Here is a 27,208-nt window from a genome sequence, read left to right as displayed (position 1 = left end):
CCTCTGGACCTCCACCCTCCACCCTCTGGACCTCCACCCTCCACCCTCTGGACCTCCACTCTCTGGACCACCACCCTCCACCCTCTGGACCCCCACTTTCCACCCTCTGTACCACCACCCTCCACCCTCTGGACCACCACCCTCCACCCTCTGGACCACCACTCTCCACCCTCTGGACCACCACCCACCACCCTCCACCCTCTGGACAACCACCCACCACCCTCCACCCTCTGGACCACCACCCTACACCCAAAACGTGGAAGGGAGGAGGTGAAGGTGTAAGGGAGCAGGTTGATGAAGGGAGGAGGAGGAGGAGGAGGTGAACTGAAGGAGGAGTGGGAGGAGGAGGAGGAGGAGGAGGAGGAGGAGGAGGAGGAAGAGGAGGGCTCACCGGTGAAGGTCTCGGTGCAGGGGTTGATGCCCGCCAGGCGCTTGGACGTCCCGAAGTCGGAGATCTTCAGGATCCCGCTGTAGGTGTTGATCAGCACATTGTCTCCCTGAACACACACACACACACACACACACACACACACACACACAAGGCGGGTGAGTGGTTCGAAGCGAATGAGCTGCTCTTGGTTCCTCCTAGTTGGGGACCTGTTGTACAGGACAGGCAGCAGAGAGGAGGAGAGGAGAGGAGAGGAGAGGAGAGGAAAGGAGGAGAGGAGAGGAGAGGAGAGGAGAGGAGAGGAGAGGAGAGGAGAGGAGAGGAGGAGGAGAGGAGAGGAAAGGAGGAGAGGAGACCAACCCCTACCTTGATGTCTCGGTGGACGATCTGGTTGTCATGGAGATAGAGGAGGCCCTGCAGGATCTGTTTGGTGTAGAAGACGACGGTGGCCTCGTTGTCCTTCAGAGGACCCCACTTAGAGCGCAGGAGGGAGGAGAGGCTGCCTGAAGGAGCAGAGAGACAGGAGTCAGGAGGAGGAGGAGAGAGAAGCAGAGAGACAGGAGGAGGAGGAGGAGGAGGAGAGAGGAGGAGAGAGGAGGAGAGAGGAGAGAGGAGCAGAGAGGAGGAGGAGAGAGGAGTCAGGAGGAGAGAGGAGAGAGGAGTCAGGAGGAGGAGGAGAGAGGAGCAGAGAGACAGGAGTCAGGAGGACGAGGAGGAGAGAGGAGGAGAGAGGAGAGAGGAGCAGAGAGGAGTCAGGAGGAGGAGAGAGGAGCAGAGAGGAGGAGGAGAGAGGAGTCAGGAGGAGAGAGGAGAGAGGAGTCAGGAGGAGCAGAGAGGAGGAGAGAGGAGTCAGGAGGAGCAGAGAGGAGGAGAGGAGTCAGGAGGAGGAGAGAGGAGTCAGGAGAAGGAGGAGGAATATTTGAATAAAGGAAACACCTTGACAGCGACCAATCATAAAGCAGCTTTATGATCACATGTTTGGTAACAGAGGACTAACATAATATATTCCTCAAGAATGTTTTAACAGTTCCACTGTTTAACCACTAGGGGGCAGCAGACTCAACGCTGTGGTCATGTGAAGCTTCACTTGTAGACTGAAGGAGCAGCTGATGTGCAAGCTGCTCCTTCATCTGCTCCGGCCCCACCCGCCCGCCCGGCTCCGCCCGCCCGGCCCCACCCCCATCTGGCTCACCGGGCGCCACTGATGTGTCATGGCTCTGGTTGCTCTGCCAGTCTGTAGGGCTATGTATAGGGCTGTGTGTAGGGCTGTGAGGAGCTCAGAGCCTCCAGACCTCAGCTCCCTAGCAGCCAGTCTGGAGCTCAGCCTCTGCTCTGAAGGTCAAACCACTACTGAACATGCAAAGCTTCCCAGAATAAACACATGTAGCAGGATCCGGACCGACAGACTACAGACAGACAGCCTACAGACAGAATACAGACAGACAGCCTAGAGACAGACAGACAGCCTACAGACAGAATACAGACAGACAGCCTACAGACAGAATACAGACAGACAGACTACAGACAGACAGACAGCCTACAGACAGAATACAGACAGACAGCCTACAGACAGAATACAGACAGACAGCCTACAGACAGAATACAGACAGACAGACAGACAGACAGACTACAGACAGACAGCCTAGAGACAGACAGATAGCCTACAGACAGACAGCCTAGAGACAGACAGACAGCCTAGAGACAGACAGAATACAGACAGACAGCCTAGAGACAGACAGACAGCCTACAGACAGACAGCCTACAGACAGAATACAGACAGACAGCCTAGAGACAGACAGACAGCCTACAGACAGACAGCCTACAGACAGAATACAGACAGACAGCCTAGAGACAGACAGACAGCCTATAGACAGACTACAGACAGACAGCCTAGAGACAGAATACAGACAGACAGCCTAGAGACAGACAGACAGCCTACAGACAGAATACAGACAGACAGCCTAGAGACAGACAGACAGCCTACAGACAGAAAGCCTAGAGACAGACAGACAGCCTACAGACAGAATACAGACAGACAGCCTAGAGACAAACAGACAGCCTACAGACAGAATACAGACAGACAGCCTAGAGACAGACAGACAGCCTACAGACAGAATACAGACAGACAGACTACAGCGCCAGGTATAAAAACTTCTGCCAGGATCCAGGCAAGTATAAATGTACCCACACTCAACCTGCACAGATAAGGCAGGGTGTGTGTGGGTACAACACACATGTGCACACATGTCCCTCTTGTTCCAGGAAGCAAGCGCTTCCTGCATTGCACAACACACACACACACACACACACACACACACACACACACACACACACACACACACACACACACACACACACACACACACACACACACACACACACACACACACACACACACACACACACACACACACGGACAGTTTCCTCTATAGTCTTATAGCCCCTAGTGGTCAGCAGAGGGATGACAGTCCAGGCCTTCATATCCAATGAGACACATGGAGTCAGTTTAAGGTAAGAGCTCACAGTCTAGTGTAAAGGTACTTTACAGAGGGATATAGGAGTCAGGTTTAGGTTAAGATTAAGTTTTAGGTTATTAAGTATCGGTAAAGATATAGTGCCGTGTTGAAGTTTATATTGATGATTGTCGATAGGACCTAGGTCAACGTCTGACTGTAACACTATCTCCAGAGGACCTAGCAGGGTGACCTCTGACCTCCAGGAACCTCCTCCATGAAGATCTTGATGAAGCCGGCCTCGCTGACGGAGCCGAGGTACTGCACGATGTTCCGGTGCTTCAGACGGCGGTGGAGAGAGATCTCCTCATGGAGGGGCTGGGAGTACCTGGGGCCGGGGGGGAGTGGGTTAGGGTCTACTGGGTCTACAGGGTCTACTGGGTCTACAGGGTCTACAGGGTCTACAGGGTCTACTGGGTCTACAGGGTCTACTGGGTCTACAGGGTCTACAGGGTCTACAGGGTCTACAGGGTCTACTGGGTCTACAGGGTCTACTGGGTCTACAGGGTCTACAGGGTCTACTGGGTCTACAGGGTCTACAGGGTCTACTGGGTCTACAGGGTCTACTGGGTCTACAGGGTCTACTGGGTCTACTGGGTCTACAGGGTCTACAGGGTCTACAGGGTCTACAGGGTCTACTGGGTCTACAGGGTCTACAGGGTCTACAGGGTCTACTGGGTCTACAGGGTCTACTGGGTCTACAGGGTCTACTGGGTCTACAGGGTCTACAGGGTCTACTGGGTCTACTGGGTCTACTGGGTCTACAGGTTCGGGGGTCCCAGGGGGTCCATAGGGTCTGCCTGGTCCAGGACTAGAGGTTAAGAGGAGGCGGGGGGGGTCTTACGAGCTGTCCTTCTCTGGGATCTCCTTGATGGCGATCCGGACCTGGTTACTGAGGTCCCGGCCTGCGTAGACCACCCCGTAGGTCCCCTTCCCCAGGACCACCTTCTCCCCCTCCGCAGTGGTCTCATACATGTACTGAGGGGAGAGGAGGGGGGGGGGGGGAGGGGGGGGGAGGAGAGGGGAGGAGGAGGAGAGAGGGGAGGGGAGGGGAGGAGAGAGGGGAGGGGAGAGGAGAGGAGGAGAGAGGGGAGGGGAGGAGAGGAGAGAGAGGAGAGGAGGAGAGAGGGGAGGGGAGGAGAGAGGGGAGGAGAGAGGAGAGGAGAGGAGGAGAGAGGGGAGGGGAGGAGAGAGGGGGGAGAGGAGGAGAGAGGGGAGGGGAGGAGAGAGGGGAGGAGAGAGGAGAGGAGAGAGAGGAGAGGAGGAGAGAGGGAGGGGAGGAGAGAGGGGAGGAGAGGAGGAGAGAGGAGGAGGAGGAGAGGAGGAGAGAGGGGAGGGGAGGGGAGGGGATGAGAGAGGAGAGGAGAGGGGAGGGGAGGGGAGGGGAGGAGAGGGGAGAGGGGAGGAGAGGAGAGGGGAGGGGAGGGGAGGAGAGAGGGGGATGGTTCAGATCTCCCTGGGGATGAGGAGCCCAGTGTGGAACCAGGATCAGGGTTCTCCAGAGCGACAGCAGTCCTAGAGCGGGTGGTGCTTCACGAGGAGGAGGTTCTCACCTCCAGGACCTCTCCCGTGAGGCGGTCCTGGTCCGGGGCTGGAGGCAGGGCGGACTGCAGCAGAGAGTTGACCAGCTCACAGAACCTGAGGCCCAGGCAGACATGAAGGTAAGGGCTGTAGTAACGGGGACACAGACCGACTCCCTCTCACACAGCCAACAATGAGATGATGCAAGCACACACCACATCCCGCTGTACTGGGAAGTGCTTTGAGAAGCTTCCAGGGGGGGGTCACCCTGTGAAGGCGGGGGGCTCACCCTTTGCAGTGCAGCGGCGTGGGGAAGCAGAGCTGGAAGTCGTCAGAGTTGTGGTGGACGAACAGGAAGCAGCTGCGCTCATCGTTCTTAGAGACGCTGAGGAGAGGGGGAGAGGAGGGGGTGAGTGATATGAGGGGATGAGTGATGTGAGGTGGTGAGTGATGTGAGGTGGTGAGTGATGAGGTGGTGAGTGATGTGAGGTGGTGACTGATGAGGTGGTGAGTGATATGAGGTGGTGAGTGATGTGAGGTGGTGAGTGATGAGGTGGTGAGTGATGTGAGGTGGTGAGTGATGAGGTGGTGAGTGATGAGGTGGTGAGTGATGAGGTGGTGAGTGATATGAGGGGGTGAGTGATGTGAGGTGGTGAGTGATATGAGGGGGTGAGTGATGAGGTGGTGAGTGATGAGGTGGTGAGTGATGTGAGGTGGTGAGTGATGTGAGGTGGTGAGTGATGTGAGGTGGTGAGTGATATGAGGTGGTGAGTGATGTGAGGTGGTGAGTGATGTGAGGTGGTGAGTGATGTGAGGTGGTGAGTGATGAGGTGGTGAGTGATGAGGTGGTGAGTGATGAGGTGGTGAGTGATGTGAGGTGGTGAGTGATGAGGTGGTGAGTGATGTGAGGTGGTGAGTGATGAGGTGGTGAGTGATGAGGTGATGAGTGATGTGAGGTGGTGAGTGATGTGAGGGGGTGAGTGATGAGGTGGTGAGTGATGAGGTGGTGAGTGATGTGAGGTGGTGAGTGATGAGGTGGTGAGTGATGAGGTGGTGAGTGATATGAGGTGGTGAGTGATGAGGTGGTGAGTGATGTGAGGTGGTGAGTGATGAGGTGGTGAGTGATGTGAGGTGGTGAGTGATGAGGTGGTGAGTGATGAGGTGATGAGTGATGTGAGGTGGTGAGTGATGTGAGGGGGTGAGTGATGAGGTGGTGAGTGATGAGGTGGTGAGTGATGTGAGGTGGTGAGTGATGAGGTGGTGAGTGATGAGGTGGTGAGTGATATGAGGTGGTGAGTGATGAGGTGGTGAGTGATATGAGGTGGTGAGTGATGAGGTGGTGAGTGATGAGGTGGTGAGTGATATGAGGTGGTGAGTGATGAGGTGGTGAGTGATATGAGGTGGTGAGTGATGAGGTGGTGAGTGATGAGGTGGTGAGTGATGAGGTGGTGAGTGATGTGAGGTGGTGAGTGATGTGAGGTGGTGAGTGATGAGGTGGTGAGTGATGTGAGGTGGTGAGTGATGTGAGGTGGTGAGTGATGTGAGGTGGTGAGTGATGAGGTGGTGAGTGATATGAGGTGGTGAGTGATGAGGTGGTGAGTGATGAGGTGGTGAGTGATGTGAGGTGGTGAGTGATGAGGTGGTGAGTGATGAGGTGGTGAGTGATGTGAGGTGGTGAGTGATGTGAGGTGGTGAGTGATGAGGTGGTGAGTGATGTGAGGTGGTGAGTGATGTGAGGTGGTGAGTGATGTGAGGTGGTGAGTGATGAGGTGGTGAGTGATATGAGGTGGTGAGTGATGAGGTGGTGAGTGATGAGGTGGTGAGTGATGTGAGGTGGTGAGTGATGAGGTGGTGAGTGATATGAGGTGGTGAGTGATGTGAGGTGGTGAGTGATGAGGTGGTGAGTGATGTGAGGTGGTGAGTGATGTGAGGTGGTGAGTGATGTGAGGTGGTGAGTGATGTGAGGTGGTGAGTGATGAGGTGGTGAGTGATATGAGGGGGTGAGTGATATGAGGTGGTGAGTGATGAGGTGGTGAGTGATGAGGTGGTGAGTGATGAGGTGGTGAGTGATGTGAGGTGGTGAGTGATGAGGTGGTGAGTGATGTGAGGTGGTGAGTGATGTGAGGTGGTGAGTGATGAGGTGGTGAGTGATGAGGTGGTGAGTGATGTGAGGTGGTGAGTGATGAGGTGGTGAGTGATGAGGTGGTGAGTGATGTGAGGTGGTGAGTGATGAGGTGGTGAGCGATGAGGTGGTGAGTGATGTGAGGTGGTGAGTGATGTGAGGTGGTGAGTGATGAGGTGGTGAGTGATGAGGTGTTGAGTGATGTGAGGTGGTGAGTGATGTGAGGTGGTGAGTGATGAGGTGGTGAGTGATGAGGTGGTGAGTGATGTGAGGTGGTGAGTGATGAGGTGGTGAGCGATGAGGTGGTGAGTGATGTGAGGGGGTGAGTGATGAGGTGGTGAGTGATGAGGTGGTGAGTGATGAGGTGGTGAGTGATGAGGTGGTGAGTGATGAGGTGGTGAGTGATATGAGGGGGTGAGTGATGTGAGGTGGTGAGTGATATGAGGGGGTGAGTGATGAGGTGGTGAGTGATGAGGTGGTGAGTGATGTGAGGTGGTGAGTGATGTGAGGTGGTGAGTGATGTGAGGTGGTGAGTGATGTGAGGTGGTGAGTGATGTGAGGTGGTGAGTGATGAGGTGGTGAGTGATGTGAGGTGGTGAGTGATGAGGTGGTGAGTGATGAGGTGGTGAGTGATGAGGTGGTGAGTGATGTGAGGGGGTGAGTGATGAGGTGGTGAGTGATATGAGGTGGTGAGTGATGTGAGGTGGTGAGTGATGAGGTGGTGAGTGATGTGAGGTGGTGAGTGATGAGGTGGTGAGTGATGAGGTGGTGAGTGATGTGAGGTGGTGAGTGATGAGGTGGTGAGTGATGTGAGGTGGTGAGTGATGTGAGGTGGTGAGTGATGTGAGGTGGTGAGTGATGTGAGGTGGTGAGTGATGAGGTGGTGAGTGATGAGGTGGTGAGTGATGAGGTGGTGAGTGATGTGAGGTGGTGAGTGATGTGAGGTGGTGAGTGATGTGAGGTGGTGAGTGATATGAGGTGGTGAGTGATGTGAGGTGGTGAGTGATGAGGTGGTGAGTGATGTGAGGTGGTGAGTGATATGAGGTGGTGAGTGATGAGGTGGTGAGTGATGAGGTGGTGAGTGATGAGGTGGTGAGTGATGAGGTGGTGAGTGATGTGAGGTGGTGAGTGATATGAGGTGGTGAGTGATGTGAGGTGGTGAGTGATGTGAGGTGGTGAGTGATGAGGTGGTGAGTGATATGAGGGGGTGAGTGATGTGAGGTGGTGAGTGATGAGGTGGTGAGTGATGAGGTGGTGAGTGATGTGAGGTGGTGAGTGATATGAGGTGGTGAGTGATGAGGTGGTGAGTGATGTGAGGTGGTGAGTGATGTGAGGTGGTGAGTGATGTGAGGTGGTGAGTGATGAGGTGGTGAGTGATGTGAGGTGGTGAGTGATGTGAGGTGGTGAGTGATGAGGTGGTGAGTGATATGAGGTGGTGAGTGATGTGAGGTGGTGAGTGATGTGAGGTGGTGAGTGATGAGGTGGTGAGTGATGAGGTGGTGAGTGATGAGGTGGTGAGTGATGAGGTGGTGAGTGATGTGAGGTGGTGAGTGATGTGAGGTGGTGAGTGATGTGAGGTGGTGAGTGATGTGAGGTGGTGAGTGATGTGAGGTGGTGAGTGATGAGGTGGTGAGTGATGTGAGGGGGTGAGTGATGAGGTGGTGAGTGATGTGAGGTGGTGAGTGATGTGAGGTGGTGAGTGATGAGGTGGTGAGTGATGTGAGGGGGTGAGTGATGTGAGGTGGTGAGTGATATGAGGGGGTGAGTGATGAGTGATCATTCACTCCTTCCCTGGGACTAGATGAAAACTGAGCAGGACGTTATTATGAACGAACCTCCATTACCGATCCCGGGGCCCGTCCCCGTCCCCGTCCCATCCTTATGACGGCCAACAAAACCATTCAGCAGAGGACCTGGCCTCCACGTGTCCACTGGTCTCAGTGGGTCATCCCACTGAGACCAGACTGGAAACAGAGAGTGAACCTCACAGGTCATCCTGCGCTGCCTGGGGTCACCGGCCTACCACCTCGGGCCCCCTCACGACGTCACTCTGCCCGGGGTCACCGGCCCCCCGCCCCCTCACGACGTCACTCTGCCCGGGGTCACCGGCCCCCCGCCCCCTCACGACGTCACTCTGCCCAGGGTCACCGGCCCCCCGGCCCCTCACGACGTCACTCTGCCCGGGGTCACCGGCCCCCCGGCCTTGGGCCCCCCGGCCTCGGGCCCCCCGGCCCGTTTGCAGGATTCCTTGAGTTCATATTGTTCCGCTCACCAATCCTCCCCTTGGTGAAGCCTCTCCATTGTTCTAACAGGCTGCAGGTGTTCTACTGAACACCTGAGAGCATCAGAACAGGTTCTCCAGACCGCTGTGTCTACGCTGCCTTCAGTCTAACGGCCGCTGTTTACCTTCCCCTCTGCTGGTTTACCCAGCGGTCAAAGGTCAGCTTGTGGGTAAACAAGGCAGACATGTGTCCCCGGAGAACCCAGCAAACCGGACCTAGGGAACCAGACCCAGGGAACCGGAACCAGGACCGGACCAAGGGAACCGGACCAAGGGAACCGGACCCAGGGAACCGGACCCAGGGAACCGGACCCAGGGAACCGGAACCTGGACGGGACCCAGGGAACTGTACCAAGGGAACCAGACCCAGGGAACCGGAACCAGGGAACCGGACCAAGGGAACCGGACTCAGGGAACCGGACCCAGGACCGGACCCAGGGAACCGGACCCAGGGAACCGGACCAAGGGAACCGGACCAAGGGAACCGGACCAAGGGAACCGGACTCAGGGAAACGGACCCAGGGAACCGGACCAAGGACCGGACCCAGGACCTGACCAAGGGAACCGGACCAAGGGAACCGGACCCAGGACCGGACCAAGGGAACCGGACCCAGGGAACCGGACCAAGGGAACCGGACCAAGGGAACTGGACCCAGAGAACTGGACCAAGGGAACCGGACCAAGGGAACCGGACCAAGGGAACCGGACCAAGGACCGGACCAAGGACCGGATCCAGGGAACCAGACCAAGGACCAAACCAAGGGAACCGGACCCAGGACCGGACCAAGGGAACCGGACCAAGGACCGGACCAAGGACCGGATCCAGGGAACCGGACCAAGGACCGGACCCAGAGAACCGGACCAAGGGAACCGGACCCAGGGAACCGGACCCAGGGAACCGGACCAAGGGAACCGGACCCAGGGAACCGGACCAAGGACCGGACCCAGGGAACCGGACCAAGGGAACCGGACCCAGGGAACCGGACCAAGGACCAGACCAAGGACCGGATCCAGGGAACCAGACCAAGGACCGAACCAAGGGAACCGGACCAAGGGAACCGGACAAAGGACCGGACCCAGGGAACCGGACCCAGGACCTGGAGGAGCCTGCAATGATAACAGAGCTGATGTCAGACGTTACCTGACGACTCTGATGGAGGAGGCAGGGAAGGACCAGCGGTGGAGACCTTTCTGTGGAGACACAAGGGATAGACAAATCAACACACACACACACCATCACAAACAGAGACAGAGAGACAAACACACACACAAAGACACAGACACAGACACAGACACAGACAGACAGACAGACAGACAGACAGACAGACAGACAGACAGACAGACAGACAGACAGACAGACAGACAGACAGACAGACAGACAGACAGACAGACCTCCAGCGGGGTGACATGCTGGAGCTGGAGGGTTCTGCTCTGGTCCTCCTCGCTCACGCTGACCACCGCCGGCTGCAGCACCTTGGTGGGCTCCAGGATGAGGACCTGAAAGAGGACCCTCCTTTAGGAACACAGAGGTGAGGCCACACCCCTACGGCCCCTGGCTGTTAGGCGTCCAAACACACCCCTTAAAAAGAGATTTAGCGTGTAGACTTCAACAATGCCTTAACTTAGTTTATAGTTGTAACTAGGACACATTAAGTTGATGTAAAAACTCTTAGTCTGACTGATGAGAAATGAGCTGTTGGCACAAATAACTCCTCGCCTTCAAACCAGCTGTCAACGACTCATTTGGAGTAACTCGGTAAAACGAACGGTACAAGCTCTCCTCTGACTTCCAGCACAATGAGCTCCATGAGGCCTCCGACGGGACCAGGACCAGGACCAGGACCAGGACCAGGTTCTTACCGGGCAGCGGTCCGTGGAGACAGTGGGTTTGCAGGCTTGGAGGTGGAGCTCCATCCAGAAGTTGACCGTGTCCTGCTTAGGGGAGCGGAGTTGTGGCGGCTTGGCGAACTGTCTGTAGATGATGTAGGTCTCCATGATGGAGCCCACGTACCTGAACACCGAGAAACCACCAAACCATCAAAACCATCAAAACCACCACAACGCCAATCAGCCTCGGACCTGTCTCACATTCCATTCGCTCCCCAACCCCGGCCCAAATCAGAGGCATTAGTGTCACCTACCAGTGATCTGGGTGTAACCTACCAGGTAATCTGAGTGTAACCTACCAGGTAATCTGGGTGTAACCTACCAGGTAATCTGAGTGTAACCTACCAGGTAATCTGGGTGTAACCAACCAGGTAATCTGAGTGTAACCTACCAGGTAATCTGGGTGTAACCTACCAGGTAATCTGAGTGTAACCTACCAGGTAATCTGGGTGTAACCTACCAGGTAATCTGAGTGTAACCTACCAGGTAATCTGAGTGTAACCTACCAGGTAATCTGGTTGTCACCTACCAGGTAATCTGAGTGTAACCTACCAGTGATCTGGGTGTAACCTACCAGTGATCTGGGTGTAACCTACCAGGTAATCTGAGTGTAACCTACCAGGTAATCTGGGTGTAACCTACCAGTGATCTGGGTGTAACCTACCAGTGATCTGGGTGTAACCAACCAGGTAATCTGGGTGTAACCTACCAGTGATCTGGGTGTAACATACCAGTGATCTGAGTGTAACCTACCAGGTAATCTGGGTGTAACCTACCAGTGATCTGGGTGTAACCTACCAGGTAATCTGAGTGTAACCTACCAGGTAATCTGGTTGTCACCTACCAGGTAATCTGGGTGTAACCTACGAGGTAATCTGGGTGTAACCTACGAGGTAATCTGGGTGTAACCTACCAGGTAATCTGGGTGTAACCTACCAGGTAATCTGAGTGTAACCTACCAGGTAATCTGAGTGTAACCTACCAGGTAATCTGGGTGTAACCTACCAGGTAATATGAGTGTAACCTGCCAGGTAATCTGAGTGTAACCTACCAGGTAATCTGAGTGTAACCTACCAGGTAATCTGGGTGTAACCTACCAGGTAATCTGGGTGTAACCTACCAGGTAATCTAAGGCCCCGTCCACACGAAGCCGAAACGGGCGAAGCCGTTCCGGTTTCGATCTATCCGGTTTCGGAGTATCTCCGTAAAGACGGAGTCAAGCGAAACCGGGTAGATTTGTAGAAACGCTGTAGTACACATGCCAGGCCCATAAGGGGCACTGCTTCTGCTACAGAAATCCAGAAGAAAATGAAATAAGAAGAAGAGGCGAGCATGCGAGGCTGCCCCCCGAACCACTAACAACACAAACAAACAGTCAGTCAACAGTCTCAATAAATAATGGCTTAGCAACCCAACAAGGGACATGGTCTGCTGCAGAACGATTACAAGCTTGTAGTCCGCCATCATCTTTTTTGTTGTGAGTTCTGTGACTCCGCGGGTTTAACAGTCATTGGCTAGAGGGTCGAGGGATGGGGCGATGACGTCATGGTTTACGGTTTCAGTCGGTTTCAGGCGTCCACACGAATCCAAAACGAAACCGGGTAGATTTGAAACCACCTCCGAGGGTGGTTTCAGAAGTATACGGTTTCGGTCAGCGGATTCGCCGGCTTCGTGTGGACGGAAGGCCGAACCGTACAAGACCTTTGCGGTTTCGCCATGAAATCGGCTTTGTGTGGACAGGGCCTAAGTGTAACCTACCAGGTCATCTGAGTGTAATTTACCAGGTAATCTGAGTGTAGTGATCAAGTTATTTTAGTGTAGTGAGAAGGTAATCCCAGTGTAGTGAGCAGGTAATCCCAGTGTAGTGAGCAGGTAATCCCAGTGTAGGGAGCAGGTAATCCCAGTGTAGTGAGCAGGTAATCCCAGTGTAGTGAGCAGGTAATCCCAGTGTGTACCATATAAGAAGACCATATGATGTTAGGTTATTCACCAGATGGGAGCGTCGAGGCGGTAGAGTTTTTCCGAGGCCTCGATCACCTTCTTGTGGTCGTTGGCCAGGATGCTGGCGCCCAGATACAGACCCACGTCCCAATAGTCCTGCATTTTCTCCAGGCTGCCCTTCCTCCCCAACAGGCTGCTCAGGGTCACACCTGGGGGAGGAGGGGAGGGAGGGAGGGAGGGAGGAGGGGAGGGAGGGAGGGAGGGAGGAGGGGAGGGAGGGAGGGAGGGAGGGAGGGAGGGAGGGAGGGAGGGAGGGAGGGAGGAGGGGAGAAGGGGAGGGAGGGAGGGAGGGAGGGAGGGAGGAGGGGAGGGAGGGAGGGAGGAGGGGAGAAGGGGAGGGAGGGAGGGAGGGAGGGAGGGAGGGAGGGAGGGAGGGAGAAGGTTCATTCACAAACAAGGTAATTTCGTTTTTTTACAATATGATGACGGATATTAGTTTATATAAAACCTATTGTGCAAAGAATCCTGAAAGACCACATGTATGTTAGGTTGACAGCAGACAGAAGCAACAGAGCACCTATCTTGCGGAGTTCGATGGACGTGTCGAACTCGTGGCCGGCTGCCATCAGGAGAACCACGTTATGGATCCCAGAGTGGAGGCTGGGCTCCACCTCAAAGGCCTTCCCGTACCTACAGACAGACAGACAGACAGACAGACAGACAGACAGACAGAGATAAAGACAGACAGACAGACAGACAGAGATAAAGACAGAGATAAAGACAGACAGACAGACAGACAGAGATAAAGACAGACAGACAGACAGACAGACAGAGATAAAGACAGACAGACAGACAGACAGACAGACAGACAGACAGACAGACAGATTCAGTTGCGTTCCTCCAAGTTCACTTGTTTATGTTGAAATTATTTGTACTAGGCAGCACACACACACACACACACACACACACACACATACAGACACACAAACATTTGCGTGGGAACCTCCTTGTTGTGGGAGATTGGGGGCCGGGGGGGGGCTGGACTCCTCAGGGGGAAGTTATTTTTGGGCCTTCATAGCTCGTCCAAGGCTGTTACATGTAAACGATAAATAATCCTAATGCCAAAATCATAGATGGTTCAGTTGCCACCTGTTGTCGAACATCACACACATGATGAAGCTGCATGCGGCGCATGATGTGAAGAAAACCACCCGTCATCTAGCTGGTCAATGGAAGGCCTCTCGACACAATATTAGCCCAGCGCTAGCCCCGTGCTAGCCGAGGGCTAGCCCAGCTGGTCGTACCAGTAGCAGGCTAGCACAGGGCTAGTGGCGGGTCGTACCAGTAGCAGGCTAGCCCAGTGGGTCGTACCAGTAGCAGGCTAGCCCAGTGGGTCGTACCAGTAGCAGGCCTGATCTCGGCTGCTGTGGTCGCTGAAGCCGGAGCTGATGAAGGCGTCCTTGTAGATGCGGCCACACATGCAGTAGGCGTCGGACGCCGCGCGGTCCTCCGAGCCCACCATGGGCAGGATCACGCTCAGGGCCCGGGCGCGGTCCCCTGGCCCGTTCCTCCTGTGGACACAACGGGCTCAGGTTAGGGGGTCCCGGGTTCAATCCCCAGCAGTAGGCCTCCCAGAGGCCCACTGTGACCCTCCCTCACTGTGGGGGACACGGGGGTAAAGATAAACTACAGGGAACCCAAATCTACCAGCAGAGAGGAGAGGAGACAGGAGAGGAGAGAGGAGAGAGGAGAGGAGAGAGGAGAGAGAGAGATGAGAGGAGAGGAGAGAGGAGAGGGGAGAGAGGAGAGGAGAGAGGAGAGAGAGATGAGAGGAGAGAGGAGAGGGGAGAGAGGAGAGGAGAGAGAGGTGAGAAAGGAGAGGAGAGAGGAGAGAGAGATGAGAGGAGAGAGGAGAAGAGAGAGGAGAGAGCGGAGAGAGAGAGAGGAGAGGAGAGAGGAGAGAGAGAGGAGAGAGGAGAGAGAGAGGAGAGGAGGAGAGGGAGAGGAGAGGAGGAGAGAGGTGAGGAGAGGAGAGAGGAGAGAGGAGAGAGAGTAAAGAGAGGAGAGGAGGAGAGAGAGGAGAGGAGAGGAGGGGAGAGAGATGAGAGGAGAGAGGAGAGGGGAGAGAGGAGAGGAGAGAGAGGTGAGAGGAGAGAGGAGAAGAGAGAGGAGAGAGAGGAGAGAGAGAGGGGAGAGGAGAGAGGAGAGAGGAGGGAGAGGAGAGAGAGAGGATAGGAGGAGAGAGAGAGGAGAGGAGGAGAGAGGTGAGGAGAGGAGAGAGGAGAGAGGAGAGAGAGGAAAGAGAGGAGAGGAGGAGAGAGGTGAGGAGAGGAGAGGAGAGGAGAGAGGAGAGAGGAGAGAGAGAGAGAGGAGAGGGGAGGGGAGAGAGAGGAGAGGAGAGGAGAGGGGAGAGAGAGGAGAGAGGAGAGAGGGGAGAGAGAGGAGGAGAGAGGAGAGAGCAGAGGAGAGAGGAGAGAGCAGAGGAGAGAGCCCCTGTACCAACCTGTAGTTAGGGTTAGTGAGCTCTGGTGGGGGGTCAGGTACCTGTTGAGAGCGAAGACGTAGTGGAACTTGATGTTGTCGTTGGCTGCCACCTTGCTCATGGGCAGGGTCGTGAGAGTTTCAACCAGCTTGATGATCGCATCGTAGTCCTGGACAGCAGAAGACAGTGTGTTACCAGTACATGGTGGTGTATTTCCAGTACATGGTGGTGTATTACCAGTACATGGTGGTGTATTACCAGTACATGGTGGTGTATTACCAGTACATGGTGGTGTTACCAGTACATGGTGGTGTATTACCAGTACATGGTGGTGTATTACCAGTACATGGTGGTGTATTACCAGTACATGGTGGTGTATTACCAGTACATGGTGGTGTTACCAGTACATGGTGGTGTGTTACCAGTACATGGTGGTGTATTACCAGTACATGGAGGTGGATGCTGTCTCAGCCCTGACACTCTGATTGGACGGTCACCAGGATGCTGTCTCAGCCCTGACACTCTGATTGGACGGTCACCAGGATGCTGTCTCAGCCCTGACACTCTGATTGGACGGTCACCAGGATGCTGTCTCAGCCCTGACACTCTGATTGGACGGTCACCAGGACGCTGTCTCAGCCCTGACACCCTGATTGGACGGTCACCAGGACGCTGTCTCAGCCCTGACACCCTGATTGGCGGGTCCGCAGGCTGTGACAGACAGAGCCTCTGATTGGCCCAGGAGGCTGACCTGGACGTCGCGGTAGGACAGCAGCAGGTTGATGATGATGTCGGGCGTCAGCAGGTCCACGGTGTCCAGACGGTTCTGGATCCGGGACAGCTCCTGGCTCAGCTGAGCCCCGGTGAACCGCTCCCGGGCCGTCCGGATCTCCAGACGCACCGACTCCCGGAAGTACTCACTAGACCAGGACCAGAACAGGGTTAGTCCTCAGTCCTGTAGACCACGTACAGAACCAGGACCAGAACAGAGTCAGTCCTCAGTCCTGTAGACCACGTACAGAACCAGGACCAGAACAGAGTCAGTCCTCAGTCCTGTAGACCACGTACAGAACCAGGACCAGAACAGAGTCAGTCCTCAGTCCTGTAGACCACGTACAGAACCAGGACCAGAACAGAGTCAGTCCTCAGTCCTGTAGACCACGTACAGAACCAGGACAAGAACAGAGTCAGTCCTCAGTCCTGTAGACCACGTACAGAACCAGGACCAGAACAGAGTCAGTCCTCAGTCCTGTAGACCACGTACAGAACCAGGACCAGAACAGAGTCAGTCCTCAGTCCTGTAGACCACGTACAGAACCAGGACCAGAACAGGGTCAGTCCTCAGTCCTGTAGACCACGTACAGAACCAGGACCAGAACAGAGTCAGTCCTCAGTCCTGTAGACCACGTACAGAACCAGGACCAGAACAGGGTCAGTCCTCAGTCCTGTAGACCACGTACAGAACCAGGACCAGAACAGGGTTAGTCCTCAATCCTGTAGACCACGTACAGAACCAGGACCAGAACAGAGTCAGTCCTCAGTCCTGTAGACCCCCTCTAGACCAGGACCAGAACAGAGTCAGTCCTCAATCCTGTAGACCACGTACAGAACCAGGACCAGAACAGGGTCAGTCCTCAGTCCTGTAGACCACGTACAGAACCAGGTCCCAAGGAGGGAGAGGTCCAGCTCTCTATGGACGCTATGAACCCACAACCTCGGGTCCAGCCCGCTAGAGAGACTAGACCACCATGCTGAGCTGGTTCTACTGTTTTGGACCCTCTGACCTGGTCTGTGTGTTATGGGCAGGGGGGGGGGGGGGGGGGGGGGGTCGGACCTGGTCTGTGTGTTATGGGGGGGGGGGGGGCTGACCTGGTCCGTGTGTTATGGGGGGGGGGGGGTCTGTGAGTTATGGGGGGGGGGGGGGGGGGGGTCTGTGTGTTATTCATTTCATCTAACCTTTATTTATACTCCAAAGATCAATTGGGGGGTGACACTCATTTGCAATGAAGTCGAGTCCAACAAATACAAAGAAAAAACAACAATAAATACACACTATGCAATGCAAAAACATCAACAACAGCTGATAAAGAGAAAATTTAAAATACAATTTGAACATTTACACAGAGATGTGGAATTGGCTGGAATTAAAATGAAATAAGTGATATAGCTTAATTAAAACAGTTACAGGTAGAGTTTGGCCGATTTAAGATAATATGTCTAAATTGGTTAGAGGATATGGAGGTATTCATTTTAATTTGTGGCTGTAAGTTGTTCTAGGAGTTGGGGACACTGAAGCTAAAAGCTGTCCTTCCAAGCTCAGACCTGGCTTGAGGAACATGAGGAATGAGCATGACAGTGGAGCGCGTCTGACAAAGCACATCTGAAATTTGCAGCATTACAGTCAAAGAATGAGGAAGCTTCCCGGACAGGGCTTTATAAATAAAAATGTGCCATATGTGTCACGTCTTCGTTTAAGGGAGGACCACCCAGCCTTTCCATATAAGACACAACGGGTTGTGTCAGAGGCATCTCCTGTGATGAACCTCACAGCAGAGTGAAAAACCCAGTCCAGGAGTTTAAGACATGAACGTGCTGCATGCCGAATAACTACATCACCGTAATCAGAGACAGACATGAAAACTGTCTCAATAATCCTTTTCCTACTAAATAAAGGGAAGGTGGTTTTATTTCAGCAAGTTTTTTGTCGCAATCGACATACACGATTTTTTATGTGAAAATTAAAAGTGAGTTTATCATCTATCCAGATGCCAAGATATTTCTATTCTCTGTCTCTTTCGATTAAATATCCATTCTTTGTAAAAATATTGAGATCATCGGAATTTGTAGTTCTTTCTCTGGAGAAGCACGTATATTTTGTTTGACTGTATTATGCCCTGTTTACACCTACCCGATAGTGGGCCCCGATGGTGCCCGATGGCTAAATCAGCAGCTATCGTTATAACATCGGCAAATAGCGTGGTTGCATCGGGAAACACCGTTACTCTTCCCGGGAACATCGTTAGACAACGGGAAGAAACGGGAAGAAATGCTCAATGATCGGGCAACAACGGGCAACATCGGCAAAGAACGAACATGTTTGTTAATTTTGGGTCTATCGGGGTAGAATCGGTTACCAGGTGTTGCTATGGGCTAATCGGCTATAATCGGGAATAGAACGGGAGTACAACGTAAGACATCGCAAATCGTTCGGGAATTTTCCTGGGCACATCGGCTATATTCGTTAATCTTCCGCGCTTTATCGTGTTTTATCGTCTTTATATCGGCAACCTCAACACACGAAAGACCCTCGAGAACCCTAGACAAATAACGATTGTGAGTGACCAGATTGTGTTAAGGAAGACCCTCAATCTGCCACTTGGGTATAAATAGGGGGTGATGGATGGATGTCCTACTTTTATAATTACAGGGTACTTCGCCCATTTAGAACCGGCGTTCTATTATTATAAAATCGCTATTGTAATATAAATAAATATATAAATAAATATCAGTCTAAACCAGTCTCCCCTTTGCCTTCTCCCGAAATGACGCCAAATGACGCCAAACGCGTCATTTGACGTGTTTGGCGTCATTCGAAATGACGTCAAATGACGCCAAACGCACTTCGGGTGTCTTCCCTGGCATACATCGTTATGTTATCGTTATAACATCGGGTATGTGTAAATGCTACCCCGATAAATTGACCCGATCATACATTTTTAGCCCGATGTCACCCGAATCACCCCGACTTCCACATCGGTGGTCCATCGGCCATTAGCGGCCATTAGCGGGATGGTGTAAACGGGGCATTAAGAACAAGCCTGGGGTCCACCAGACAGTCCCGCAGGGTGTTCAAAGAGCTCTGTAGGTTCTGAATAGATGGGTGCACCGAATCCGAAATGCAATACAGTAGTGTCATCAGCCTACAGATGGGCGTGACAGTTCGGTAGCGATGAAACGATGTTATTGATATAAATTGTGAATAGCACTGCACCAGCTGGACCCATATGGAGCCCTGTGGGACACCATTTGTAACTGTTTAAACCTCAGATTGGTAGCTTCCTAATTGAACTGATAGTTGCCTATCAGACAGATAATCGCTGAACCTGCCACAAGCAGAATGATCAAAACCATAAGCAGCCTCTATAAGACCAACTGGAGGTCAACAGTGCCTCCAAAGATCAATAAAAGAGCTGCACAATGCTTCTCCTTGTCTAACGCTGTAACCATTGTTTACAACCACAGGGACAGCAGAGACAGCACTGTGGCCTGTGTTATGGGGGGGGGCTGACCTGGTCTGGACGTTGAGCCCCTCCAGCAGGGAGACCAGCCGCTCCACCAGGGGGGTCAGCAGCGGCTCCATGGTGAGGCTGATGAGCTCCTCCAGACCCCTCATCAGGCCCACGTCACAGGCCAGCACCCGGCCCCCCGGAGACACCACGTAGGGGATGAAGGTGTAGGACCCACACTGCTCCTACACACAGGGACACACACAGACACACACAGGGACACACACACACACACACACACACACAACACACACACACACACACACACACACACAGGGACACACACAGGGACACACACACATGGACACACACAGGGACACACACACACACACAGGGACACACACACACACACACACACACACACACACACACACACACACACACACACACACAGGGACACACACACACACACACACAGGGACACACACAGGGACACACACACACACACAGGGGCACGCACACACACGGACACACAGGGACACACACACGGACACACACACACACAGGGACACACACGGAGACACACACACACACACACACACACACACACACACACACACACACACACACACACATACACAGGGACAAATACAGGGACACACACACACACACACAGGGACACACAAACACGGACACACACACACACACACACACAGGAACACGCAGAAACACACACACACACACACACACACACACACACACACATCAGTTCACTCTTACTGAACTGATCTCTTGTGAAGTCTGATCTTAATTAACCCTGATCTTAGTGAATCTGATCTCTTAATTCTGTTCTCTTAGTCAACGCTGATCCCTTAGTGATCTCTTGTTGTGTTCGGCGTGTTGCTGTGGCTCGCCGCCAGCTCTGACGTGGAGCGGTTGTTTACCTTGATAGCGTGGACGTCGCTTTTGCTTTTGGATTTATAACAGTACAGGATGACGTTGTTGGTCATGCTGAAGCTCTCCCGCACGCCGAGGTGGTAGAACAGGGACGGCTGGCAGAAGGTGTCGCTCATCTCAACCACCGCCACGTCTGTGGAACAACAAGCGGACAGTGAGAAGTTCTGCCTGGGTCTGGGCACGTCCCGGGACAATGAGAAGGTCCCGGGAGAAGGTTCTGGGCCCGTCCCGGGACAGCAAGAAGTTCCCGGGACAGTGAGATGGTTCTGGACTCGTCCCGGGACAGTAAGAAGGTCCTATGTTCGATCCGGGACAGCAAGAAGGTCCAAGGCTCGATCTGGGACAGTGAGAAGGTACTGGACTCGTTCCGGGACAGTAAGAAGGTCCTATAGGCTCGTCCCGGGACAGTGGGAAGGTCTGTTGCCTTCCGAGCGCAGGTCTCAACTTGCCTGCGTTGTAGAAACTATCCAGGATGTCGGTGGTGCCCAGAGAGATCCTCTCGAAGGAGATGGTCTTGAACACGGCGTGGACGTCAGCGCAGGCTTCCTTCAGACACTTGAGGGACAGGTTCTCCTCGGTCTGCGGCAGCGATGCGTCCTGGATCAGGATATAGGCCACTGACAGAGCCCGGCTGGGACCCCGTGGGGACGGGGGCGCCTTGCTGAACCCCGGGGCGTCCTGACACAGACCTCCGGCCGAAACCCACACAGGGTCCTTCCTCTTCACCTCGTGGAGGCTCATCCGCCTGCCGGACGTGTACATGTTCCCGATCAGCTCAAACGAGCCGTCCAGACGACATTAAACTCTTAGTTTAGACCGCCGTGAGCAGAGCCGTGCCAGGTGAGCCGAGGTGACAGGACTCAGCTCCTCCAGACACGCCCTGTTCTCTGGTTACTTTCAGGGAGTTCACTGAACACTGTAGGAAAGCTGCTCTAGTACCCCCCCCTGCTGCCGAGGAGAGGAACTACACCTCAACCTAACCAACAGGACAACCAGTGGAGCATGAGAGGCATGTTCCCCTGATCCGCTTTAGCACAGAATGAGAAGAAGTTCATCAACGTTCAGTTCAACCAGTTTGCACCCAGTATAGAGCTTGGTGAGGCAGCCCCCGGCGGGGAACACTGGTTGACTGCAATGGAGAAACAGAAGGTTCTCTGTTCATGAGATGTTTAAGCTTCCTGGCCTCAGGATTTCTAAACACATAACACCTCAAACCCTTTGTTCAGTCTTTATTCACAATACAAAACACCAATACTGAATTATGAATGTCGAATGCATCAAAGAGTAGAAACTCAAACTTGAAAACCCCCCCTGTACAACCGCATAAAAACTGAAATCACCGGCTTATTGTTCAGACAGAACCAAGGCTGTGAGAAAACACTGAGACTAAACATACAGACAGCCTTACATCAGGTGAACAGACTACAGAGCACAGAACCAGGTTCAGCGGAGCACAGAACCAGGTTCAGCGGAGCACAGAACCAGTGGGACCAGTGGCTCCGTGGTTCAGCAGAGCACAGAACCAGTGAGACCAGTGGCTCCGTGGTTCAGCAGAGCCATGAACCAGTGGGACCAGTGGCTCCGTGGTTCAGCAGAGCCATGAACCAGTGGGACCAGTGGCTCCGTGGTTCAGCAGAGCCATAGACCAGTGGGACCAGTGGGACCAGTGGCTCCGTGGTTCAGCAGAGAGCCGATGAGGAGAGGAGTGGGGGCGAGTCCTGAGAAGTAGACGCTGTTCTGAGAGACGATTGGCCGGTCAGAGCCGTGGGGTCACGCCTTCCTCGCCAACGCCTTTTTTGGAATTGAATAAACCAATGGCTGAGTCCGCGGTGGTGCTGTGGGCGGGGCTACTCGTCCAGCCCGTCGTCCTCGTCCTCCTCCCCGGCAGTCTGGGCGTCCACCTCGGCCGTGTCCGAGAACTCGTGCAGCAGGACGTACTCGCGGCTGCTGAAGCCGAACTTGAGCACGTCCTTCTCCTTGAGCTCGTAGTAGCGCTGGCCCTCGATGCGCTGGTTGTTCAGGTAGGTGCCGTTCCCCGAGCCCAGGTCCAGCAGGTAGGGCTTCACCCGGCGGCCTGGGGTCCCGTCCAGACGCGTGTACTCCACCAGCCTGGGGGGGACGACATATACAGACAACAGCTTTATGTTAATGAAAATAGAGCTGAGCTAGAGCTGCAGGTTCCCTAAGAGTCTGACTGTTAGAGCTCTAGAGCCCCCCCCCACCCCCCCCCAGGGGTCTGACTGTTAGAGCTCTAGAGCCCCCCACCCCCGCCCAGGGGTCTGACTGTTAGAGCTCTAGAGCCCCCCCCCACCCCCGCCCAGGGGTCTGACTGTTAGAGCTCTAGAGCCCCCCCCTCCCCCCCAGGGGTCTGACTGTTAGAGCTCTAGAGCCCCCCACCCCCGCCCAGGGGTCTGACTGTTAGAGCTCTAGAGCCCCCCCCCAGGGGTCTGACTGTTAGAGCTCTAGCCCCCCCCCCCCAGGGGTCTTAGAGCTCTAGGCCCCCCCCCCCCAGGGGTCTGACTTTTAGAGCTCTAGAGCCCCCCCCCCCCCCCCCCCCCCCAGGGGACTGACTGTTAGAGCTCTAGAGCCCCCCCCCACCCCCGCCCAGGGGTCTGACTGTTAGAGCTCTAGAGCCCCCCCCTCCCCCCCAGGGGTCTGACTGTTAGAGCTCTAGAGCCCCCCACCCCCACCCAGGGGTCTGACTGTTGGAGCTCTAGAGCCCCCCCCCAGGGGTCTGACTGTTAGAACTCTAGCCCCCCCCCCCCCCAGGGGTCTGACTGTTAGAGCTCTAGCCCCCCCCCCCCCCCCCCCCCAGGGGTCTGACTGTTAGAGCTCTAGCCCCCCCCCCCAGGGGTCTGACTGTTAGAGCTCTAGCCCACCCCCCCAGGGGTCTGACTGTTAGAGCTCTAGCCCCCCCCCCCAGGGGTCTGACTGTTAGAGCTCTAGGCCCCCCCCCCCCCCACGGGTCTGACTGTTAGAGCTCTAGCCCCCCCCCCCAGGGGTCTGACTGTTAGAGCTCTAGGCCCCCCCCCAGGGGTCTGACTGTTAGAGCTCTAGGCCCCCCCCCCAGGGGTCTTAGAGCTCTAGGCCCCCCCCCCAGGGGTCTGACTGTTAGAGCTCTAGAGCCCCCCCCCCCCCCCCCCCCAGGGGTCTGACTGTTAGAGCTCTAGCCCCCCCCCCCAGGGGTCTGACTGTTAGAGCTCTAGGCCCCCCCCCCAGGGGTCTTAGAGCTCTAGGCCCCCCCCCCAGGGGTCTGACTGTTAGAGCTCTAGAGCCCCCCCCCCCCCCCCCCCAGGGGTCTGACTGTTAGAGCTCTAGCCCCCCCCCCCCAGGGGTCTGACTGTTAGAGCTCTAGGCCCCCCCCCCCCCCACGGGTCTGACTGTTAGAGCTCTAGGCCCCCCCCCCAGGGGTCTGACTGTTAGAGCTCTAGCCCCCCCCCCCCAGGGGTCTGACTGTTAGAGCTCTAGGCCCCCCCCCCCAGGGGTCTGACTGTTAGAGCTCTAGGCCCCCCCCCCAGGGGTCTTAGAGCTCTAGGCCCCCCCCCCCAGGGGTCTGACTGTTAGAGCTCTAGGCCCCCCCCCCAGGGGTCTTAGAGCTCTAGGCCCCCCCCCCAGGGGTCTGACTGTTAGAGCTCTAGAGCCCCCCCCCCCCCCCCCCCCAGGGGTCTGACTGTTAGAGCTCTAGCCCCCCCCCCCAGGGGTCTGACTGTTAGAGCTCTAGGCCCCCCCCCCAGGGGTCTTAGAGCTCTAGGCCCCCCCCCAGGGGTCTGACTGTTAGAGCTCTAGAGCCCCCCCCCCCCCCCCCCCAGGGGTCTGACTGTTAGAGCTCTAGGCCCCCCCCCCCCCCACGGGTCTGACTGTTAGAGCTCTAGGCCCCCCCCCCAGGGGTCTGACTGTTAGAGCTCTAGGCCCCCCCCCCAGGGGTCTGACTGTTAGAGCTCTAGCCCCCCCCCCCCAGGGGTCTGACTGTTAGAGCTCTAGGCCCCCCCCCAGGGGTCTGACTGTTAGAGCTCTAGGCCCCCCCCCCAGGGGTCTTAGAGCTCTAGGCCCCCCCCCCAGGGGTCTGACTGTTAGAGCTCAGATTTGTTTTGCGGTCACCAGAAAAGGAAAAAGGAAAATGATTGAAGCTCCATCTTCATGAATGATATTAACTCCTCTTTCCCCTGCCTCGACCCTGCCTCGACCCTCCCCCCGTCCCTCCCCCTGTCCCTCCCCCCGTCCCATCCCTCCCCCCGTCCCTCCCCCCGTCCCTCCCCCTGTCCCATCCCTCCCCCCGTCCCTCCCCCTGTCCCATCCCTCCCCCCGTCCCTCCCCCCGTCCCATCCCTCCCCCCGTCCCACACCCCGTCCCTCCCCCGTCCCTCCCCCTGTCCCATCCCTCCCCCCGTCCCATCCCTACCCCCGTCCCTCCCCCCGTCCCACCCCCCGTCCCTCCCCCGGTCCCATCCCTCCCCCCGTCCCGTCCCTCCCCCCGTCCCACCACCCGTCCCTCCCCCGGTCCCATCCCTCCCCCCGTCCCTCCCCCTGTCCCATCCCTCCCCCCGTCCCTCCCCCTGTCCCATCCCACCCCCCGTCCCTCCCCCTGTCCCATCCCTCCCCCCGTCCCTCCCCCTGTCCCATCCCTCCCCCCGTCCCTCCCCCTGTCCCATCCCACCCCCCGTCCCTCCCCCCGTCACTCCCCCCGTCCCTCCCCCTGTCCCATCCCTCCACTGTCCCTCCCCCTGTCCCATCCCTCCCCTGTCCCTCCCCCTGTCCCATCCCTCCCCTGTCCCATCCCTGTCCCTCCCCCTCCCGGGTGGGTCAGGTCACCTGTACTGGAAGATGGCGTGCTGCTTGGAGCAGGAGGGGTGGTCGATGGAGATGTCGGCGATCTTCCTGTCGCGGCCCAGCAGGTAGGCGCTCTGCCGGTGGACGTACATGACGGGCAGCGGCTCGTCGTTCTTGAAGGGGTACAGGCGCCAGCGCCGCTTGGGGATACGCGCCTCGGGGGGCTCGTTGTACTTGATGACCACGCCCCTGAAGGTGTTGGTATCCTCCGTCAGCGCCCCCGACAGCCCGAAGTCGGGCTTCTCCTTGTCGGGAGGGGGGTCGTCGCCGCCCTCGCCCCCCTCCTGGGGCACCCCGAAGGCCCCCGCCCCCTCCTGCTCCTCCCTGCGCGCCCGGGCCTCCCTCCGCCGCTCGTCGTGCTGCTGCCGCTCCTCCTGCTGCTCCTGGGGGGCAGGCCCGCCCCGCGGCGCGTCCCACCGCCCCCCGCGCTCCCGTGGCGGTCGGTCCGTCTCCCACCGGCTCCTCCGCTCCGGGGGGGGGTCGCTCCGCACGCGCTGGTCCTCAGCCCCGACGGCCCCCGCTCGGTGAGGCTCGGCGCCCCCTCCCCGGTGAGGTTCGGCGGTCCCCCCTCGGTGAGGCTCTGCGGCCCCCCCCCGGTGAGGCTCTGCGGCCCCCCCCCGGTGAGGCTCCGCGGTCCCTCCCCGGTGAGGCTCGGCGCCCCCCCCTCGGTGAGGCTCCCGCTCCTGTCAGGAGAACCAGTGTCAGCACGGTGCCCAGCTGGGGGTCTGCAGAGACCCTCTTCAATACATAGTCAACAGTTACAGTCGGGGTACAGTCGGGGTACAGCTATGACTGGGGGTCTCCTCACCCGTTTGATCCTGGCGTCTCCCCCCTGGTGGGGACTCCCACCCCTCTGGTTCCGAGGGGACCGGCTGCCCCTCCTGGGGGGAGACCTCTCCCTCTTGGGGGGAGACCTCTCCCTCCTGGGGGGAGACCTCTCCCTCTTGGTCGGGGATCGATCCCGCGGTCTGACAGGCGATCTGGACGAGGTAAACAAAGGATCGGATTCCCCGAATCAATTAAATGATTAGAATATGGAAAACTAATGGTTCGACTCAGTGACCGACGGCTGGCTGTACACAATGTAATGTACGTTACATTGTGTACAGCCAGTTCACACGTGCCTATGCGAAATGGTTGATTTGAAGCTATTAATTTCAGTGCTGCTTTTACACTAATTGCTTTTACACGCATCGTGTAATGTACAGTTACATTAAAGTTTGACCTCTGGGGACCAGTAGAGCTTCATCACCGTGTGACGTGTTAAAGAGACTGCATGTATCCGCTCTTCTAACCAACCTCTCAAAGCACTTTACAACACTGCCTCACATTCACCCATTCAACCACACGTTGACACAACGACGGCGGAATCAGCCCTCAAGGCGACAGCAAGCTCGTTATGAGCAGTCAGAGTGAGGCGTCTTGCTCAGGGACTCCTCGACACTCAGATAGGAGGAGCCGGGGATCGAACCATCAACCTCCCGGTTACCAGCCGCCCCGCTCTACCTCCTGAACCACATGCTGTGTGGACAGTGATCCTGAACAACCAACCTGCTGCTCCTCCTGCGGGGGGGACTCGGGCTGGCGGACCGGGGTCGGGGTCTGGGGCTGGCGGACCGGGGTCGGGGTCTGGGGCTGGGGGACCGGGAACGGTGTCGGGTTCTTGGGCTGGGGGACCGGGACCGGGGGGGTCTCGGTCTCCGCGCGGGACTCGCTCTCTCCTGTTTGATTCTCACCCTCGCCTCCCGCGGCGGGGATTCTCGCCTCCGTCTCCTCTCTTTCTCCATCTTAAAGCAACGCGACTAACCTGGTTTATATTGAACTAAACGTTTATCATAGCGTCCAGAAATGTGATTTTATACACAATGAAGGTAAAACTCTAAACACCAAAACTTCTATTGTGTAAACGCTGTTTCGTTTCCACTTCCGGTGGTGCGCAGGAAACAGTCTCCGACGTCCCAGTCCCTTCCCCGACTGATGGTTCCGCCACCACTCGGGGCCTTCTTTATTTGTTCTTTATTCATCCTTCATTAATTCTTTATTTATTCTTTATCCCAGTTTGAA

General features: G+C 56.0%; 2 protein-coding genes across 2 annotated transcripts in view; both read right to left on the bottom strand.

Moving 5' to 3' along the window:
- si:ch211-1i11.3 (mitogen-activated protein kinase kinase kinase 5) overlaps positions 1 to 21,390 on the bottom strand; it is a 35,780-nt gene extending 14,390 nt beyond the window's left edge. The window contains exons 1-17 of the mRNA XM_060053331.1: positions 20,768 to 21,390; positions 20,306 to 20,451; positions 19,425 to 19,606; positions 15,887 to 16,055; positions 15,198 to 15,304; positions 14,054 to 14,224; positions 13,231 to 13,343; positions 12,703 to 12,862; positions 10,686 to 10,836; positions 10,218 to 10,322; positions 9,967 to 10,016; positions 4,712 to 4,807; positions 4,455 to 4,539; positions 3,746 to 3,879; positions 3,102 to 3,229; positions 755 to 891; positions 392 to 497 (exon numbers count right to left, since the gene is read on the bottom strand). Coding sequence (XP_059909314.1) covers positions 392 to 497; positions 755 to 891; positions 3,102 to 3,229; positions 3,746 to 3,879; positions 4,455 to 4,539; positions 4,712 to 4,807; positions 9,967 to 10,016; positions 10,218 to 10,322; positions 10,686 to 10,836; positions 12,703 to 12,862; positions 13,231 to 13,343; positions 14,054 to 14,224; positions 15,198 to 15,304; positions 15,887 to 16,055; positions 19,425 to 19,606; positions 20,306 to 20,451; positions 20,768 to 21,080 — 2,353 coding nt within the window. The 5' untranslated portion in view covers positions 21,081 to 21,390. The remainder of the gene's footprint in view (positions 1 to 391; positions 498 to 754; positions 892 to 3,101; positions 3,230 to 3,745; positions 3,880 to 4,454; positions 4,540 to 4,711; positions 4,808 to 9,966; positions 10,017 to 10,217; positions 10,323 to 10,685; positions 10,837 to 12,702; positions 12,863 to 13,230; positions 13,344 to 14,053; positions 14,225 to 15,197; positions 15,305 to 15,886; positions 16,056 to 19,424; positions 19,607 to 20,305; positions 20,452 to 20,767) is intronic.
- Positions 21,391 to 21,532: 142 nt separating this feature from the next.
- snip1 (Smad nuclear interacting protein) lies at positions 21,533 to 27,097 on the bottom strand. The gene is made up of 4 exons (XM_060053379.1): positions 26,696 to 27,097; positions 25,953 to 26,124; positions 25,127 to 25,827; positions 21,533 to 22,427 (listed from the first exon to the last, which is right to left on the bottom strand). The coding sequence occupies exons 1-4, from the start codon at positions 26,929 to 26,931 to the stop codon at positions 22,166 to 22,168; spliced, it is 1,371 nt and encodes a 456-aa protein (XP_059909362.1). The 5' UTR covers positions 26,932 to 27,097; the 3' UTR covers positions 21,533 to 22,165.
- Between the last annotated feature and the right edge of the window lie 111 nt (positions 27,098 to 27,208).

This window comes from Gadus macrocephalus, chromosome 6 (assembly GCF_031168955.1).
Source record: "Gadus macrocephalus chromosome 6, ASM3116895v1".
NCBI lineage: Eukaryota > Metazoa > Chordata > Actinopteri > Gadiformes > Gadidae > Gadus > Gadus macrocephalus.
This window is presented reverse-complemented; position numbering and strand designations above follow the sequence as displayed.

Bases quoted from the DNA above. Each gene is read 5' to 3' on its own strand.
- snip1 (XM_060053379.1), bottom strand. From the start codon at position 26,931: ATGGAGAAAGAGAGGAGACGGAGGCGAGAATCCCCGCCGCGGGAGGCG. The intron at 25,828-25,952 runs GTGAGGAGACCC...TTCTCCTGACAG, and splicing joins GAGACGCCAGGATCAAACGG to GAGCGGGAGCCTCACCGAGG. The intron at 22,428-25,126 runs GTGACCTGACCC...CGTCCCCCCCAG, and splicing joins CACGCCATCTTCCAGTACAG to GCTGGTGGAGTACACGCGTC.